At 41.3% G+C, this 20,542-nt stretch overlaps 1 protein-coding gene across 3 annotated transcripts in view; it reads right to left on the minus strand.

The window, feature by feature from the left end:
• IL1RAPL1 (interleukin 1 receptor accessory protein like 1) overlaps positions 1-20,542 on the minus strand; it is a 648,622-nt gene that overhangs the window by 277,420 nt on the left and 350,660 nt on the right. For all 3 annotated transcript variants that reach the window (XM_028727454.2, XM_028727453.2, XM_028727452.2), the window contains exon 4: positions 1,658-1,844. In XM_028727454.2, coding sequence (XP_028583287.1) covers positions 1,658-1,844 — 187 coding nt within the window. The remainder of the gene's footprint in view (positions 1-1,657; positions 1,845-20,542) is intronic.

A 20,542-nucleotide genomic window follows, 5' to 3' on the forward strand; every position in this document is an offset into this window, starting at 1 on the left:
ACTAAGCCTTACGAGGAATGGTTGAAGGAATTAAGTATTTTAAACCTGGTAGAGAGGAGGCTGAGAGGAGTTATGATAGCCATCTTCAAATATCTAAAGGGCTGCTCACATGCGGTATGGAACCAGCTTGTTTTCTCCTTCTCCGGAGGGTAGGACCCAAACTAAAGGCTTCAAGTTACAGGGAAGGAATTTCCAACTAAACATCAGGAATAATGTTCTGATGGTAAAAGCTGTTTGATGGTGGAACGTTCTCCCTCAGGAGGTTGTGGACTCTCCTTCCTTGGAGGTTTTTAAGCAGAGGTTGGATGGTCATCTATCATGGATGCTGTAGTTGAGATTCTTGAATAGCAGAGGGTTGGACTAGATGATCCTTTGCTTCCCTACAATTCTATGATTCTCAAGTTTTACATATTCTGCAGTTGACCTAGGACTGCCAACACTAGCATGGTGTACCATATTTATTTACCATGTTCAGCATAGGACTCAGGTTTAAGGCACTGGGAAGCAAGGAAAACTAAGCTCTAATGCTGCCACACATTTTTACAGCAGTGCCCATGCTCTCCCTCCTACCACTTCTTAAATGGGTAAGGGTAAGCAGATGCAAATAATGACATAACTAAGAGTGTGTAAGGCTACAAAACAGGGTGGCAGGAAGGTTGGCATAAACTAGGCAAAAACTGAACCCATTTTGAATCTAACCCTGACCTAATTGCCTGGGATCAATCAAAAGGGCCTGTGGTTGCATATGTGTGAACTAAGGTAAAGGTAAAGGTACCCCTACCCGTACGGGCCAGTCTTGACAGACTCTAGGGTTGTGCGCCCATCTCACTCTATAGGCCGGGGGCCAGCGCTGTCCGGAGACACTTCCGGGTCACGTGGCCAGCGTGACAAAGCTGCATCTGGCGAGCCAGCGCAGCACACGGAAACGCCGTTTACCTTCCCACTAGTAAGCGGTCCCTATTTATCTACTTGCACCCGGGGGTGCTTTCGAACTGCTAGGTTGGCAGGCGCTGGGACCGAGCAACGGGAGTGCACCCCGCCGCGGGGATTCGAACTGCCGACCATGCGATCGGCAAGTCCTAGGCGCTGAGGTTTTACCCACAGCGCCACCTGCGTCCCCATGTGTGAAATACAACTGGAATACAATATTCACTATGCCTGCTTGTAAGCATCTAGGCTACTGTACATGTTGAGGCCAGCCAAGCCCAGATCAGGTCTTCTTTGTTGATCCCACTATCCTTAGATAATTCTGCAATGGCAGCTTAGCTATGTCTGATGTTTGTTGGATAAAACACACCTTCAGACGATGAGCTAGATTCAAAAATCCCACATTTCAGAACTAGAGAGCTAGCTATATTATTACTTTACATATTGATATATGCATATATAGCCTTGAGGATGTATGTGGAGAGGCAAATAAAACAAGCAGAACAGAAATATGAGAGAGAATTTCAAATTCAGTCATTGCTGAATACAGAAATGGGCATTTTACTTTCCCAGCAAGTATTCTGCAGCCGCTCTTTCTCTGTGTCCTTATTAGTTTCCTAAATCACACCGAGCTGTATTTACTGTTCAAGTAAATTCTTCAGATTACTGGAAATGCATCAGAACATTTAATATTTTGTTGGAAGCAGCCAAAGCTTTTCATATTTCTTACCTTATACCACAGGATTTCAGGCTCTCTATATGGTATTAAGAAATCCTGTATGTCAGGGCATGAGATTTCCTTGCTTTTGCTAAGTTCAGCTTTTTCAAAGTATTTCATCTTTGAATTGTAGCAGAGGCCAGTGTCATTTTCACCCACTGTCAGCGAAATGGATACTTTCATACAGTAAGTAGAGTTTCTGCAATACAGCAAATAAAAATAATGGTCTTGTGAATAATAAAACAAAAAAGCACCAAACATTGTAATAATGTGCTTTTAAAAAAGTTACAAGAATCTTATGTACAATAAAGAAAATGGTATATTAATACTTGCATTAATTTGCTTGCAATTTTTATTTAGTCACTAAGAATGTAAAGAATGTAAAGAATATTTTTAATTCCTTATTATACGCTAGAGATATTCCGTCTTCAAATTCCTTTATTTCTGTATTTCCTACAGGAAAAAAAAATCTTCCTTCAAAGACAGTGGCAGTGTTAAGACGCATTAACCAGCAAAACTGATAACTACCCTGCTGGCAAACACTATTATAGCAGCTCCCAGGGCTGTACAAATCAGTTTACAGCAAATAATTTCAGATCCAGACAGGAACCTCACCATCGCACCATGAGCTAGATTGTTAACCCAGCTATTCATCAGATCAGAAAAAAGTTTTTCAAGTGAATAAAATATGTATTTCTATAGTATTTAATTAAAAAAGGTCTCAAACCTTTCAGTTCTTAGAATATCAATTACTTGCAATGGCTTTTAAAGAACAAGAACTACCAGCTTGTTTACCTTACAGCATAATCTATGCACATTTACTTTGAATAAAATCCAGAGTTCAACAGGACTTACTCCTAAGTAAATGTGCATAGGATTGCAGCCTTAGGCTCTGTATCCTTGCGTTACAAAATCAAAATCCTGTTCAACTATTATGATTAAGCACTCTCTCACAAGCTTTTCATTGCCACGTGTTCGTGGCAAATGTACTGCGAAGCTAGGGGAGTTTATCTTGCACTTCTCTCATTCCTATGGTGCTGAAGTCAAAAAGGGGAAAAATATTTTGGAAAGTATTTTGTTCTAATTTTGGTTTTCTCTGTGGGTGACATCACAGCATGTTAAGGTTGGTCACCCTCTTCAAAGTGTACTAGCATAGCCAAAGACTATTTCCCCTAAAGGTAAAGGTAAAGGGACCCCTGACCATTAGGTCCAGTCGCGGATGACTCTGGGGTTGCAGCACTCATCTCACTTTACCGGCCAAGGGAGCCAACATACAGCTTCCGGGTCATGTGGCTAGCATGACTAAGCCACTTCTGGCAAACCAGAGCAGTGCACAGAAATGCCGTTTACCTTCCCGCCAGAACGGTACCTATTTATCTACTTGCACTGTGTGCTTTTGAACTTTTGACCTCTAATCTGATAGATGTGTATCTATCAGATCTATCAGACAGTGAATACATATAAACTATTTTTCATTGCTCGCCCTTGCAGATATCATGTGTTTCAGTGGCTCTAAGACTTCCACAGAAAACACATTACTGTTCTATAGTTTGTCCATTTTTCAGATGGGAAATATGAAGGAAGCAGAGAAAGCCACAGAACTTCATTTACATAAATGGCAAATATCTAACTTGAAAATGAAAGCAGTAGCATACTGGTAAACATCTGCACCATTGTAATTTCCCTGGATATGTAGTGCCCCTCCACCTTTTCTTGAGGGCAAGCAAGGACAGGCAATACAACAAATGCAGGCGTGTTTCCAGGCCCTTCTTCCTCTATGAACCTTCACACATGCCTTGTTTGCCAGCTGGAGATGCTCTCTGGAATTCCTACTAAAATATGTGCATCTGATCTCTATGAATACATGATGGACCAAAGAGCTGTTGTAGACAATACTTGCCTAGAGCCCATCTCCCTTCTCCTGAAAGTTTAGCTACCTAATCCCAGATGCATGGCTGTCAGTTGTCCTGTTACTTAGTCAGAGACACTCTATTATTATGTCTGGTGAGAAGTGACTTAACAGCAGGGAATATGAAGGAACATTCATGTCTCTGTAATGTACAATCCATTTTGTTTGGAGCCATCAGTTGTTAAGTTCATTATGTGCTACTGAAGCAAAGGTTTGGGGAGGGATGTAACACAGTGGCAGAGCCTTGCACTGATCAGACCTCTGGATTTATCCCCATCATATTCAGTTATAAGAATCTCTGAATAGAAACCAGGAAGGATGTCTCACTGTGACCTTGAAGAGCAGCAGCCTGTCATAGTAGACAAGTACTGAGGTAGATGGATTTATCATCCAGAAATATGAATTATCAGTAAACTCGCTATATTCTGTTTCTAAGACTAGTTCATTTGAAATATTTAACAACATGTAATATTTGTGCAAATGAATCTTTTCCATATTTCTCTCTTCCATCTTCTCTTTCTTAAGATGCAAATGCATAATAAACAACATTGTATGAGTGATTCATGGAGCCCAGTATTTTATTTATTTATTGCCAAGATGTATTTTAAAAACATAACTTTAAATCCCATATGAAACATTTAGCACTCAGTTTTCATATAAATGAGAAGGAAACTGCATTCTTTCCCCCCATTTTTAGTTTTGCAAATAACGGAAGAGAAGTACACAAAAGAATTCTGCCGAAGAGAATTATCTATGCTCAAATGTCTTAAATGCTGTTGTACATGCTTCACATGCTAATATATTAAGCTAGGTTGCCATATTTCAAAAAGTAAAAAGCAGGACACCCCCAGATGTCAATTCTGCCTTTGAAATCCTGGTAACGTCTGGAAAAGTCCAGATGTATGGCAGCCCTAATTAAGCAAACTACAAAGCCAAATCTAGGAAATATTATTCAGGTCACAAAGTTCTTAATACATCTGAAACAGAGGCTGAGGTACATATTTTAGTTTTCAGCATTTTGTTTACCATGAAACTACTGTGTAGAATTAAGGGACAGGCTATGACATTTTCTGGACAATGCTATTTCTCCATATTTTGGTAACAGTTTCATAGCAATCTTTCTGGCATAAGCAATTAGTACTTCTTCATATTAAAAGGAAATCAATGCTGAAGCCACATTCTAAAGTGGAGCATGAACCATCACACAATGACAGAGACTACCTGAGGCAATTTCACTTCAGTAGGCATAACTTGAGGGCGCTGTGGTCTAAACCACTGAGCCTCTTGGGATTGCCGATTGGAAGGTTGGCAGTTCGAATCCCTGTGACGGGGTGAGATCCTGTTGCTCGGTCCCTGCCCCTGCCAACCTAGCAGTTTGAAAGCAGGTCAAAGTGCAAGTAGATAAATAGGTACCACTCCGGCGGGAAGGTAAATGGTGTTTCTGTGTGCTGCTCTGGTTCGCCACATGACCCGGAAGCTGTACACCTGCTACCTCGGCCAGTAAAGCGAGATGAGTGCCGCAACCCCAGAGTCGTCCGTGACTGGACTTAACGGTCAGGGGTCCCTTTACCTTTTAGGCATAACTTGGGGAGGGTGGGAGAGATAAATGCTATTTTCAACAACTAAATCAGCAGTAACGAACACACTTTTATCATATAATGTAACTTATGCTAGCAAAAGCATTCAATGCTTAATTTTATTCAATTGCTAAAATGATATCTAATGCTACTTCATCATATACCATGACTGACAAAAGTACAATAAATGGTTCCCCACTAACTTCTGATAAATGTATATATTCTTTGCTCCTCAGCACATACAGCCCTGTTTTATTGAATGATGACTGCCTCATGGGCTGGAGACAAATCCTGGATAGCACCAGATGCAGTTTGTTGCTCCTATGTTCACAGTAAAATAAGCATGTTAAAACCAAGCTCCCCCAATCATAACCATAAACAATCCATAGACAGCCTATGCACTGAAAGAAAATACAAAGGGAGTTGTGAAGCAGATGGTATAGCACCACCACTGCAAAGGGAAGTCACCCCCCCATCTACAGGTTCAGCTTATGTATGAACACACCTGAAGCATGTAACTAATGTATACATGTAGTGAGGACACTTGATTGGAGCTCTATGCATACATGTTGGCTGAATACATGTTTCTTTATTTCAAAGCTCTAGTCTTAGTTTCATTTTCTGATTACCAAGATTTAAAGCTGTTATTTATATCTTACAGCACAAAAGTGAAACCAATGAATATATCCATAGAGTGCATGGCATTTGGCTGTATATCTGAATTATCAGGCAGACAGAAATATTTACTAAATATTATTCCACCTCCCTGAAAACATCTACTTTTCCACATGAGGAACTTTGATATATGAATCTCTCTGGACCCACACGTGTGGGTGAATAACAAAAAGAAACAGCTGGCTCCCTGGCTTCAAATCACAGGGCTTGCACACAAAGAGCCCCGATAGAAGAGTATTAAACTAACAAAAATAAGCAGTACAGTAAAGCGTGAGGAATATAGATTGCAATGAGCAGATCACAAAGTGTTAAATAAGCTGAAAATGCTTTACTTACTGATTCAAGGTCTCAACCATGCATTGTTTCATGCAGCAGCAAGGATAACACAGGCAAAATACTATTGAGTAGAAAGTACAGAGTGTAGTTCCAAACATGTACTGTAAGTTTGGGAGAAGCTCACACATGTGCTCCTTGATGGATTACATGATGCACAGAAGAGACAGAAAGCTTCACTTTCCAGATATATAGGCCTGGATCAAAATATCCACCACACAACATTAATGCCCCCCTCAAGCCGGTGTAGGGAGTCCCCAGTGTTCTAGGACAACTATTAGGGATGGGAGGTGCTGGCAATTGTAGGTAGACTACAAACTCTAATATGAAAGGAAGTTCCTTCCATTTGTGCAGTGGTATCTCTGGACCAAGCATATTGATCTAACCCCATCAGGATGTATAATGTCCACATGATGCCAAATGCAATGAATGATTTCCGGAGTGAAGAATAAAAGATACATGGATTCTTCTATTTTCTTCAGTTTTGTGAACAACATGGTTACAACATGTAGTGTCTAATAAATTATGGATCATTACGAGCAATTTTCTTCGTGTTAATTGGAGGCTCTGATTCAAGTGGTTAAAATCCAAATGGAATTTCCCTGTGGGGTTTTCATTGTGTATCATAAAATTGGTACAAACCTCACAGTCAGTGCCCTTTTCAATATTTTACCATTACTAATGTAGCAGAGGATCAACCAGCCTATTAGCTTCCCATGTTTATAAATTGAAGAGAGAACAATTAATCTGGATGAACTTTAGTTCATTAATGATACGGATGGGTAATAAAGGCAAGTGTCTCAAAATGCTATCTATAATAGTAGGCAATGTTCCAAAGTATTCCGTTACTTAGAGGATGAAAAATGATGTGAGAAGACTCTTGATTGAAAACTTAAATTTAATGCAGAAATACTACTGCTATTAGAGTGGGGTTTTTTTGGGGGGGAGGCAAAGGATTGGAATTTATTGCTCTACCTCCTTGTTTCTCTCACTGTTTCTATGCATAGGGAGAACCGGAGTGCAGGCAACAAACCTCTTGGACGGCTGGCACATACTGTAGTAGCTGGCTGGGAGCAACTTTTGTGGCCTGGTGGGGCACAGAAGTCCAGGCGTGGTGTGTGTGGCATGTGGTCTGTACACTACTGTCAGCATAGGGGCATGAGCTGGCAGGTTTCCCTCCCTTCTTCCTCTGCTTGTGTTCTGGCAGCCACCTGGTCTACCATAGGCTGCAGCTAGGGATGGAAAATCTGCCAGTTTTGGTTTCCCTCAGATGATGATGATGATTAGTTAAATTTATATACTAGTTACAGCCCAGGTATTGGTCTCAGTCATTGCTGTAGGAATCGTTGACTTGTTCACAAACTAATTTTTGTGAACCATGTTTTTTGGCTGCTCTGTAATGCATGCTTTGGAGGGTAACAAGGGAGATGGATGGTGTGGCTAAATAGGTCAATTTGATCATACTTTGGCATGCATGTGCGGAAAATGGAAGGGTTGTAATTAACACTGAAAAACCTTTGCAATAACTGAACTTTATTCCACTTTTGTGGAATAAGTATACTTGTTTAGGAAAATGAAGTTGTGGCTAAGGCCTGGCCAGGGCGAAGGCGGTCGTCCTCTTATATACCTGCTGGGATTGACAAGGCATCTGACCCTCACCTGAATCTCATAACTCTCCTGATAGGTGATTTGGTCTGCAGCCACAGTGTGGAAATAAAGGATGTGATTGCCCACCAGATACCAGGCACTCTACTATTCAAATTAGGCCCCAGTGTTTTCGTTAGAATCCCCTTCTCAATGAAGTAACCAATTTTAATCTAGAATTTAAATTCTCAAAACTTTATTATTTGTTAATTTGAGCAAGTAAACCTCTGCTCTCACTTCATTACAAACAGTATTTCTACCAGCAACACACCTGAGCAAACCTGCTCCTCCTCCTTTCACAGATATTGTGTTGCCATTTGCAACTGTATCTGCTTCTGATTCATTATCATTTAACTCTTTGGGGAAATAATTAGCATCACATGTCATGTGCATGGAAGTTGCCGAACTAATTAACCAGCTAGAAGGATTACTGTTAATAGCACCAGTTTTCCTACTGTATAACTTGATATTGCTGGATAGTTTTGATGAACTGCAAAAGCATTTTTAGTTTGCTTTCTGTTGCCACCCTGGAACTTTTCTTTATTAGTGCCACTTTGTTTTGTACATTTTCTTGCAAATGAAGGAAAACAACTTTTCTGCTTGTATATGTGAATAATATAATTTTGGTTACTGAGAACAAACAAGATTGTACAAAAATAAGATTGGGCGCAGGCCTGGCCAGGACATAGGCGTCCTGACTGTGACAAAGGTGACCTGTGTGCTTGCTTGCTTGATTAACAGCTGTTGGGAACTTCAAGGTCCCTGCTCTTCCTTCTTATGGTCTTTGTGCTGGACCCAGAGACTCCAATAGAGAGCATTCCATGTCAAGAAAGAGGGCAAATGGGCACCAGGAGCTACACGAAGCAGGGCCTTTTCACTGGTGGTGCCTATTGTATGCCTCGCTCTTCCCAGACCTGTTCTATTTTGGCTTGTATTTTGGAGCTTTATGATTTAGGAAGACTTTGGAACTGTTTGACAAGTCTTATCAGTTGCTGACGTATGAGCGGATTTTATTCTGGGCTTCTGGTGCACCAGGGTTTACACAAGTGTAATAGAGTTGGCCAGGATGCCAGAAGGGTTACAATTTATGAGCTTTCTCCATTATCTGCACAGCAGGGGGTGTTTAGTCAACAATGCAAAGGCTGAGCTGAAGCATTCCCTGCTGGTTACCTGCTTTCAGCAACAGGGGTCGCTCTTTGGTAGTACCCGATTGGTTAGCTGTCAGATTCTAGAGCTCCCTATTGGTGGCTCTTAGGTAATTCACAAAATACAGAGTCCATTCATAAAACACGGTGTTCATTCATAAAGCAGTAACATAAATCCACATTGCTACATATTGGGTATATATTTCAGCGGTCGAATGTACAGATTTATGGCCATTCTGTAGTGTAGTGCTTTTGTGGCTGTGAATAAAAATGGCCGGGCTCATTGTCATGGGGTTTGGGGGGGGGGAGGTGACAAAACTGATATCCAATGTGCCTCTCCTTTATTTCCATAACAAGATCTTTAGTCTGTACTCTGAATAGCGACACCAGGGACTCAGAAGGTGCAAGGCTTGTTAGTCCAACCCCTGCGCAGTCTCATCAGGGCTGACCTTAATGCAATTGGCACAATTGGGCCAAATTGGGCCCCACGAGCCGCTCCTAAAGGAGCCTCCGCTCCAGGGCAATCTAGATGGATTTTATTTATATCTCTAACATTTTTATATCTCTAACAGACTTTGGCTGTGAACTGGGGCCCTACAAAACAAACAAACAAAATCAAGTTGCACCCCACTGCTTCAAATTGGGCCCCACTGGCTAGCCCTGAGTCTCATAGTTGCTGGGCCTGAGTTGCCCTGCCTTTGCATGAAGTCTTGGGTTTGCAATTTTGGGAGAGTGGAGACTGCGGCACTGGTGAGTGGGCAGGCTGGCGAGGCCCTCTAGATTTAGAGGCCTGAGTTGCCCTGCCCTTGCATGAAATCTTGGGTTTGCAATTTTTGGAGAGGTGAGGTTGCCTGCTGGGGAGCGGGTGGGCTGGTGAGGCCCCCTAGATTTAGAGGCCCTAGGCTTCAGCCTACTTAGCCTATACATAAGTCTGGCACTGCCTATTAGAATAGCAAGTTACAAGCAGGGTGACCACGGGTTTTACTTGACAGTAGGGCAGACAGTTCTCTGTTTGAAGGACTGACCTGCCCAAGTCTGGTCTAATGATAAAGAACCCTAAGATGGGAGAGAAGGGCTTCATCAGTAGAAGCAATTTTGGGTTCCTTTGGGATGAAGAGCAGGATATAAATGTAATAAGGGAAAGCTATTGTTTTACTGTTTTTTTTAATTAAAAAAATTATTTACTTTATTATGTGAACTGCCCGAAGATCTTATGGCAAAGGGTGGTATATAAATCTAATAAATAAAAATAAATTAATGAATTTCAAAACATTAAACAGCATGGCCCCAAAGTCCTAAAAATCATTATGCATAAAATTAATCATAAAATGTCACCCTCCTAAATCAAAATGTTTTCATAGCACAATTACATGCTTAATGAGGGATGGTGCTCATTAATATTCAAACAGGCCTGATTAAATAGAAGAGTTGAGAGCAAGTGTGAACCTCAAGTTCTTAAAACAATGGACTAAAAAAGAGCAATTCTGCTTCCAGAAGCCAGTTGTTTATGAACAAGAGATAATTTTTAAAACAATCCATCACATGATGGAATAAATTCAGACCTTATGATTCTGGAACAGTCATTATCTACATGAGCAAAGAATTCTGGGGGATTATAGTCATGCCCCATGCTTGTTGTCTGGTTGTGCAAAAATCAGCTCACACTGAGGACTAACTGGATACAGAAATAAAGTCTGTTAATGAAATCTGATCACTTATTTCAGGGCTAAAAAGAAAGATAGCTGCTCCTTACTACACCTTACTACACTCTTTCTTTGTCTTCCAGTTTTTAGTCCCTTTCTGATTTATTTCATGTAAATAAATCAAGGGTTACTGTAGGTAAAATAGTTGCTAACCCAGGTTAACTATTGTATAAATAAGCTCTTTGGCTTATACTATGGTACAAATTAAATTCAACAGTATCATACAAGGGATTTATGTGGCTTCCTTCCTGTAAAGGTAAATCAACTTTCAAAGAAGTAGGCTGCCCAGCACAATGAAATAGCCTTCTATTAACACCATACTCACAACAGCGCATAAAAGTACCACAATGTATTTGTTTTAATTAGCTTAGCCAAATTAATCACACCAGGAAGTGGTGATCTAGTTTATTGCATGCTTCAATTCTCAGAAGCAGTAAAAGCATATCCCACTCTAATAAAACAAGCCCACTTTATGATCCTGAATTGCTGCGGCTTTTCAGCATCATCTGGAGACGACGTCATGTTTAAATGTCCCTTGCTGTACAATTTGCTGGTTGCCAAGTTATGCCCATTCATTGATTTATAAGACTATTGATCTTTTGGATTATTGATACATTTGAGGGTGGAAAAAATATCCTTTAAAAAAATGAACACATATCACATATCAATGGAGAGGGAAAGAGGGGAAATCATACAGGGTTGCCTTCCCCAGGTTCACAGAGACAACAAGGGTACATGGGCAATCAAGATTCCATCCCATTGCCCCATAAGAGTTTTGGAGGAGAAAGCCACAAGAGGGTGCTGCCCTGAATCAGTTAACTCATGACTGTTTCTCCTTACCCTCCAGAGTCAGGAGCCCAGCTTTCAAAGCAGTTGGGTCAGATACTATTAAGTCTTCCTCCCGTGAAGTAACCGGAGCAGGCTCTTGTTGCTCTTTAAAATATGCAGTGTCACCTGTATCATTTATGTAGTGTAGTTTCTGGGAAACACTGGCCTGCGAGCACTCCAGCTGGAGAACAGCCTTTACCAAAGGTGTCATGGACTATGAAGACACACAAACTCTGGACACAAGGGAGAAACGTCCTAAGAGGAAGGCACGCTTGGCAAATCCACACCATGATCAACTCCCGCCCAGAAACCAATGTCTCCACTGTGGGAGGACATGTGGATCCAGAATTGGCCTCCACAGTCATCTACAGACTCATTGTTAAAACCGTGTTTATGGAAGACAATCTTACTTGGCTACGAGTGATCGCCAAAGAAGAAGAAGAGTAACAGTAGTTTCCCATGGGAATGATATCCCAGGTTATGATATTTTGGCACCTGAGGTGACATAATGGCACCCGAGGTGAATGACAGAACGGTGTCCTCTCCAATATGGAAGAAAGTAAGTGAAAATCAAGAACAAGGGCTTGGGGTGGGTGGGTAATAAAGACCTACATTGAGAACAAGGCGGTGAATGAAGGTCTACATCAGGAAAAAGGGCAAGAGGATCAAATCAACATTACTGTTGGTGGTTGAAGTGGGGATCAAAGACTAATGGGGAAGGGGGGTTGCTTTGAATCACACAGGGCAAGTGCAGAGCATAGCTGTCAACTTTTCCCTTTTCTTGTGAGGTGTCCTATTTGGAATAAGGGAATTTCCCTTTAAAAAAGGAAAACGTTGACAGCTATGGTGCAGAGCCAGGAAACTGCAGAAAGCAGTTCCTACCATTTCCTTCTTGGGGTGGGAGGAAACCAGTAGTGCTTCCTATTTGTTGATAGGCCACTGTAGAAGGCGGCAGCAGATACATTCTCCAAGGAGGGTGTGGCAGTGGCAGCAGTAGGCAATGCATTCCTTGGAGGCTGGATCTGCTGCCCCTGTAGATCCTGCTTCCTGAGGTGATTGCCTCACCTTCCTTCATGGGTGGGCTGGCCCTGATCAGGAAGTAGCAGTAGTCATGATAGCATGTATTTACAGTGGTACCTTGGTTTAAGAACAGCCCTGTTTATGAACTATTCGGTTTATGAACTCCGCAGAACCGGAAGCAGTATCCCTGTGTGTGAACTTTACCTCTGTCTAAGAACGGAATCCGAATGGTGGAAGGGCACCAGCGGCGGGAGGCCTCATTAGGGAATGTGCGCCTCGGTTTAAGAATGGACTTCCTGAACAGATTAAGTTCATAAACCGAGGTACCACTGTATTTAAGGGCAACAGCTGAGCATAGAAGCTGGGACTTGCTACAAAGGCAAGACTCAGTTTCAAAAGGTTCTTATACCCAGAGAGGGGAGTAGTTTATTTTACACACTAGCCACGTCTATTAAGGAGTCAGGCAGCGCACACTACATATATACCTATGGTACCTGACGTCTATTCCATAACTGCCCTTTAAATAAAGGTCTTATATTGACACATGCTTTAAGGAAACTTCTGTGTGAAAGCAGCCATGAAGGGCCAACACTGGTCAGTACATCTGTCTTTTGGGCAGATGGCCCTCAGGACTTGCTCATTTTAAGAGGGCTTATTATGTTCTCCAACATTACTTAAGAGAAGAATGTACAAGTTTAATGGACTCATATTATTATAGTTATAGCAGATGGCAAAACAACTGGCACTATTTACAGGCTTCTCACTTACCTACCCAGAAAGCTGTCTGTGGACAAATGCCGACTCTCTTGGCCTGAAGGAAGATGAGCACTGCACCCCAGTATCGCCTTTAACTGGACTTAAGCCTCCAGGGGTCATTTACCTTTACTACATAGTGGGACATGATTACTACCACCAATGAGATTGTAGTTTGTGCTTGGAGAGCAAAATTTGCTTAGTTGGGTAGTGCTACATAATTTCACTATTTTGAATGGAATCAGGCAATATTCAATTAAAGGACTAGATTAGCACTCAAGTTCCTGGTACATAAAATCTAATTAAGTTTGAATCAGATAACTCGAGTAACTATATATTTTAGTCACATATAAAATTTTGTTACCTCACATTTATTTACAATAGCCCTTCCTCCCACGCAGCTTTTGATCTCCCTCATCATAAATACTTGGTTATGGGCTTGCCAACTCCCCTAGTGAAGAAGCCAGTAAAGAGATTTTGCTTCAGCATTACACAACTCTGGCTCATTTTATCTCTCATTAAAAGTCAGAGTCAAACACATTATTTTGAAGGTATGAAAATCAATATTACACTGGCATGCTCCCACAGCTTAATCCAATTCAAACTTCTCAATAAAAGAAGTGCTAGGGCAATTTATGACAACATGCTGTGTGAAGAAGGAGTGAAGAAGATGGCTCAGATGAATAAAATTAAGTGGAGTTCTATAATATCCTCACTGAACATTAAAATAGAAAGTAAAGTTTATTGTTGAAATTCTGAAGCAAATATTCCACTCCCGATGAAGAACATGGGAATTTCTCTAACCTTTAATATAGGTGCTGTGTGGCAGCTTTGGAGTGCACATAGATCTATTCATTTTAGTGAGGTGGAAAGCTCTGTGTACACATTCAGATGCACCCTACAAGCTGTCTCCTATACTGATGTGTATAGGGAGACCCTTATCTTTGTGGAAAATGTGAGTACAGCTACCATGGTGTCACTGGATTAGAGCTAAAATATCCTATAACAATCGTTGTACATTCATCTAAATGGGTTTGGCGATGAGAGTTGTGCGGAGGCAAGTGTATACCCTGTACATATGCAAGTTCCACATACTATTCTCAAAAGCAGATTGCCATTAAAAATGTTTGAGTGGCAAGTGGCTTTGGGGAATTGTACTAACATCTGAGCAAAAACAAACAAACATACAAAAAAGCCTCAAATAAAATGCCCACAGCTGGTTTTTACTGCACATAATATAGTATTAATCAAAGAATTTTCACATTAAGCACATTTCTGATGGTGGCACCCACTTACAGCTAAAGGGAATCTGACCCATGAGATTCACTAACTATTCAACCAATTGTAAATGCGTGTTTTAAATTATTATTATTATTACATGCACATTGCATCAGAGGCTTTTGTTGCGATAAAATTAATTACTTTAGCACTTTGAATTTAAAATTTCTTACACCCACAAACAAGTGCATTGGCAATTTCTGTCAAATAACCACTTGAATAATTGTGGCATTGTGAATAAACTGTATGACTAGACTAGGCAAAAAATGGGTTCAAATCCCTGCTTTCACATGAAACTCAGTAGATGACTTCATCATTCAGCTTTACTTAATTGCACAAGACTGTTATGAAGATAAAATTGGATAACCCAGATATTGGAAGCATATTACTATCTATGTGAAAGAAAGATTAATTATGCAAGTAGATTTTATGTTGTGAACATACAGATGAGTGGGACAGGAATTGATCCTTGCCCTACTGCCTTGCCAACCTTGCTTTCGTGCTCTTAAGTAAATAAAGCTGTGGCCTGATTTTACCCAACACTGGTGTCCAGTTTGAGTTGTTTCCACAGGCCACATATATGCACCTGCCTGGACAAATTAGCACCTTCTGTAAAGAAGCAGCCCTAATGTACTTGTGACTAAGTCAACATTCAGCTAGCTTACAGTATTCAACTCTCATATCAAACAGAAACTTATTTTGCCTTGGAGCAGATGTGTTTATTATCTTTCAGGACCCAGTTCTCATTTGCACCATGGTCCCCTTTCTCTGCTGGAGGAGTGAAAAGAAAACACATTGCAAATGACACACAGTTCCACAGTGTTCAGTTCTTGTTTTGTAAGCAAATTTGTTAAGATTTCAGCATGGAGGGCAATGAAAGAAAACATGCATTGCATTTTAATAACAGTCTGAAATTCTTTGCTTTTATACTTTTCTCAAGGACACTTTTAAGGTAATAAAGATTAGGGGTAGTACCTAACTAACTAATTCAACCAGGGCAAGGATTTCTGCTTGTGGAACAGAAACCTCCCCCTCCCACACTGCATGTCCTGTCAATCTGTTCTGGGGGCATCCCCTCCAGAGCATATCTAGAAAGGATACAGGATGTGCAAGGGGAGAGGAGAGAAGGGAAATTCTGTAGCATAAAAATAAATCCTTGCATTGATAGAACAAGGTGGTCAAATACTCATAGTACAGTGGTACCTCAGGTTACAGATGCTTCAGGTTACAGACACTTCAGGTTACAGTCTCCGCTAACCCAGAAACAGCACCTCGGGTTAAGAACTTTGCTTCAGGATGAGAACAGAAATTGCTCTGTGGTGTCCGGAGGCCCCATTAGCTAAAGTGGTACCTCAGGTTAAGAACAGTTTCAGGTTAAGAACGGACCTCCAGAACAAATTAAGTTCTTAACCTGAGGTAAAGGTAAAGGTAAAGGTACCCCTGCCCGTACGGGCCAGTCTTGCCAGACTCTAGGGTTGTGCGCTCATCTCACTCTATAGGCCGGGAGCCAGCGCTGTCCGCAGACACTTCCGGGTCACGTGGCCAGCGTGACAAGCTGCATCTGGCGAGCTAGCGCAGCACACGGAACGCCGTTTACCTTCCCGCTAGTAAGCGGTCCCTATTTATCTACTTGCACCCGGGGGTGCTTTCGAACTGCTAGGTTGGCAGGCGCTGGGACCGAACGACGGGAGCGCACCCCGCCGCGGGGATTCGAACCGCCGACCATACAATCAGCAAGTCCTAGGCGCTGAGGTTTTACCCACAGCGCCACCCGCGTCCCTTCTGAGGTACCACTGTATAAACATTCAGTAGAGTATATATAACAGACCGTATATGTGTAAACATATGTAGCCATGTGTTCAGGAATCCTTCAGAATGGAAGCTTCCCACATGATGGTGCAGATAAGACCTCACAGTATAAGTCAGGTGTGGTGTCTGCTGCCATGTTTCTTCTCCTTCTGCTCCATGAACGTTCACTTGCCATATGGTGTACACTGATTGTCTGAAAAGGGCTTGTGCCAGTAGAGATATTAAATAAACACATATGCTCCTCAGAATGTGGTAAAAAAAGAAGTGCTGATTCACTGCAATAGCTTTTCTCTCTATACAAGGGTGTTCTGTGGAGGTTGTTTTAAAACACTCTCATACTGATTCATGCAAAGGAGAACAGTCTTTGGAAATGATTCAACATCAGACAATCACCACCACATACTCAGTAAACCACAAATACCTGCAATATCTGAGGCAAAATAGTTTTGCCTCAAAACTATTTTTACTTCTTGTGCATACAGCAACAGAATATTTTGTGACTAAGCTACATAACCATTTTGTTGCCTTAAGTTCTCCATACATTGCCTAATTTCTGGGCAATGAAAGGCAGCAACACTTCTTTAAAAGAGTAGAAGCACAGTTCTCATTTTCACTCCTGAATCAAAACAATATAATTTTACTATAATACGTCCGATATTTGCATGTGCACGAGTCCCACAGAAGTCAAGAGAACTTGCAAGGGCAAGATTGCAACATACAGAGCTACTATTTTTTAATACAGAAGTAAATAAATCTGCAATGTTTGTACTGTGATGGTTATTAACACATACTAATGAATGCTCCTTTGAGACTGGATGGAGTTCCGTTCACTTCATTATTATAGGTGTGGAATACTCAGATAATGAAGTAGTACTTTTCACAGTTATTCTAATCACATCACGCACCATAGGAAGCACCACGGAGTGCATGTAATCTGCAGAATCCAGCCACGAGGAAAGGAAAATGTTGCAACATGTCAAGTTTTTACCCATGGCTCTACCACACAATTAGATTCCACCCATCACCAACTTCTAACATGGATGCACATGAGCCAGGCGAGTTTACAGGTATATCCCATGTATGTTGTAGATTAACTTTTGTATCTTCCAGATATTGTGCAACAGCCAAACACCATTCCATATTGTCTTTCAAATAAGCTTAAATAAAACCAGTGGGTTTTATCCAACTAAGCTGTGCCTTTAACCCATGGACTTCTGTCTCCTTAATGGGACTCTGTGGGTCTTCTAACATTCCAGGATACCTTAACTAGGTACACCCCACAGTATGTAATTGAATACATAACATGCCTCTATTTTAAATACATGTCTTATTTAAAATGTCCTGCATTCTATAATCATATGCGTATTTAACTAGTTCGTTATTGATAGCTTTAGGAGCAAGGAACAGAGGTCAGAAAGATTTCCATATATATTGTGAGCTATTTAAAAAACAAAAACAAAAATCTACTTGAATCATTTCATACAGACATATCTGTAGGGACATATCTTGAGGGAAGAATCATATTATCTTGATGGTGATTCAGCATGACAGGAATCAACCACAGAGATACACTGGCCTATCTATATTTAAAGAAAACAATTTTAAAATCAAAGAGCTCTTGTTTGTAATAAATTAATAATATTTCCTGGAAGGAGTGGGACAGTTGAAAAAGTAGAAGCAGCATGATATTTCATATTTTTCTGCAGTTGCAATTGCACACATATCTGGAGAAGCAAATACTTTTGTTACTTCTCGTTGTCGGAAATTGCTCCTTGCTAGCGATATCTGAAGCAAGCATACTATGATATATTATGTGTACATTACATATATACGAGCACCTTACCAGAGAACTTGAAATATATATCAAAGATTCCAACCTTGAAAGTATTTCCTTTTCCTGAGTGTTCATCTTCCTAGGAGTCAGGCTGGAAATATGCCATTATGGTACTTCCTCCCAATCTACCAAATGGTTGCCAGCATGGGAATCCATACAGAGTATTCCCCCACCAGCAGTAGCTTCCATTAATTTTAACTGAAGAAACATTATCTGCTTTCGCATTCTTTGGCATAAGCACATATCCTTTTTCTAATGGAAGCCAACAGCAACACTGAATAAAACATTACAAATAAGCTAACCTAATTTAAAAGAAGGAGAATAATACCAACAGTAAGACAGAATAGTAGTATGCAAATCATCACCATGTTCCAGACTGCTTCCAGGTGTTTGGGTATGATACTCAATCTTAAAACGTCCAATGACCCTACTCTATCTCTTACCATTACTAGTGTAGACACTCCCACCCTGGCTCTCACTAGCAGAGGCCTTATGCCCACTAATGAATGGGGAAAGGGGCACTGGGAGTCTATTGTTGATCCTGCTCCCTGGTGTCATGCATGGTAAAAAAAAAGGTAAAGGACCCCTGGACAGTTAAATCCAGTCAAACTTGAAGTGGGTCTTACCTTGCTTCAGGCTGAGGGAGCTGGTATTTGTTCACAGACAGCTTTCCAGGTCATGTGGCCAGCATCACTAAACCACTACTGGTGCAACAGGAGACCGTGACGAGTGCCAGAGCACATGGAAACACCATTTACCTTCCCGCCGTCGCGGTACCTATTTATCTACTGACACTGGCATGCTTTTGAACTGCTAGGCTGGCAGGAGCTGGGACAGAGCAAGGGGAGCTCACCCCATTGTGTGGATTCGAACTGCTGACCTTCTGATTGGCAAGTCGAAGAGGCTCAGTGGTTTAGACCACAGCACCATCTGCTACCACCAGGAGCTGGCACAGAGCAATGACACTGACCTGACCCCTGAAATCCACGTGTTGCTGCAGAAGTCTGGATAGTATTATACCTAGACATGAGCAGTCTTTCCCTGTGCAGATATCTGCACCAAGGTATAGATGCTGCTCCAACATGCATGTTTCTTGTGTGCAGCATGCCTATTGGTTCTGTTGGTGTAAAATTGTGAACAGGCAGTAGCTTGTTTAATATGCCATGTTGAAACCATTCTGCAAAGCTGCCAGCATGGAGTATATTTGTGGTTGGGATGTAATGGAGACAGTGTACGGTAATCATTGTGTTATGTGCCTGCATCTAGGGACATCATGGGGTGGGGCTAGCAGGGGCTATTTAAACCTGTGCCCTCCACCCACTTTTGCTTTCTAACACCCACTGAGCCCATCTTAGGCTGCAGTCCATCACAGGTCTTGGTGCTAATCAGTACAGGGCTGAGTAGGAATATTTTTCTTATCTGCTAATTGACTCCTGCGAACAAGCTCTCCCCCCCCCCCCATTCTGTGTTGCAAGCTGTTGTGGGTGAGGGCATAGGTATTAGGTGTGGCTAAATAGGTAATCTGGTGACATTTGGGCAGGTAGGTGTGTAAGATTGGAAGAGTGGGATGATCAGGTGGTGAGCAGCCTCAGGCATCTTTGGTGAGATATTTTGGGGCACATTTTGAGGCCAGACCCTCTGGAATTTGTGACTTGCAGCAGCAGAAAGTCTTTGGGGTTGCCCTGTCCCACCCAATAGAAATTGCGTGGCCCTAGGCTGGGAAGTGGGTCAGAAATGCCCCAACTTACCTTAAGGGTAGGGTTCAGGTAAGAAGTTATTATTAGGTTAGGCACTTGTTCTGAGCAAGTTATTTAGCCATACTGATTAAAATATAGCTCCACACATTTGTGTCTTGCCTCTTCTTTAACTATTCTGATCACAAAACACTTTTGGCAGATCAGAGTAGGACATATACTGGAAATATATTGTTGTCGCTATGGTTCGCATCTAGAGTGCTTGACAAGATTTAAACATTTAAATGAGATTTAGTTATTTAGATCCCAAACCAGCCTCACCCTGAAGGATGGAGAACTGTAACAACAGAGGAAATACATGTATGAACTACAGTACTGGAGTCAGAATAAAATTGTGTGAAACAAATATGGAGAAACAAAAGCACTAAAAGCATAAAAAACCCCAGACCAAATGCAAATATATTATAAAGCATCTTTAGTCATTGTTTCATGCAACAATGTGAAAACTATCAAGGGATACTAAATGCCAAGAAACAGTCTAGCAAACACTTCTACAACAATTATGTAACTGTGAAATAAGGAGCTTTGGTGGAAAGGATGACAGACCTTCGGTTGTATCTGAATACAATATCATTCCTTTTATCACTTGCCCTCATTCCAGTTTTAATAAGCTCTCTTGGCTCCCTTATCTTTTT

This window comes from Podarcis muralis, chromosome 4 (assembly GCF_964188315.1).
Source record: "Podarcis muralis chromosome 4, rPodMur119.hap1.1, whole genome shotgun sequence".
Taxonomy (NCBI): Eukaryota; Metazoa; Chordata; class Lepidosauria; order Squamata; family Lacertidae; genus Podarcis; species Podarcis muralis.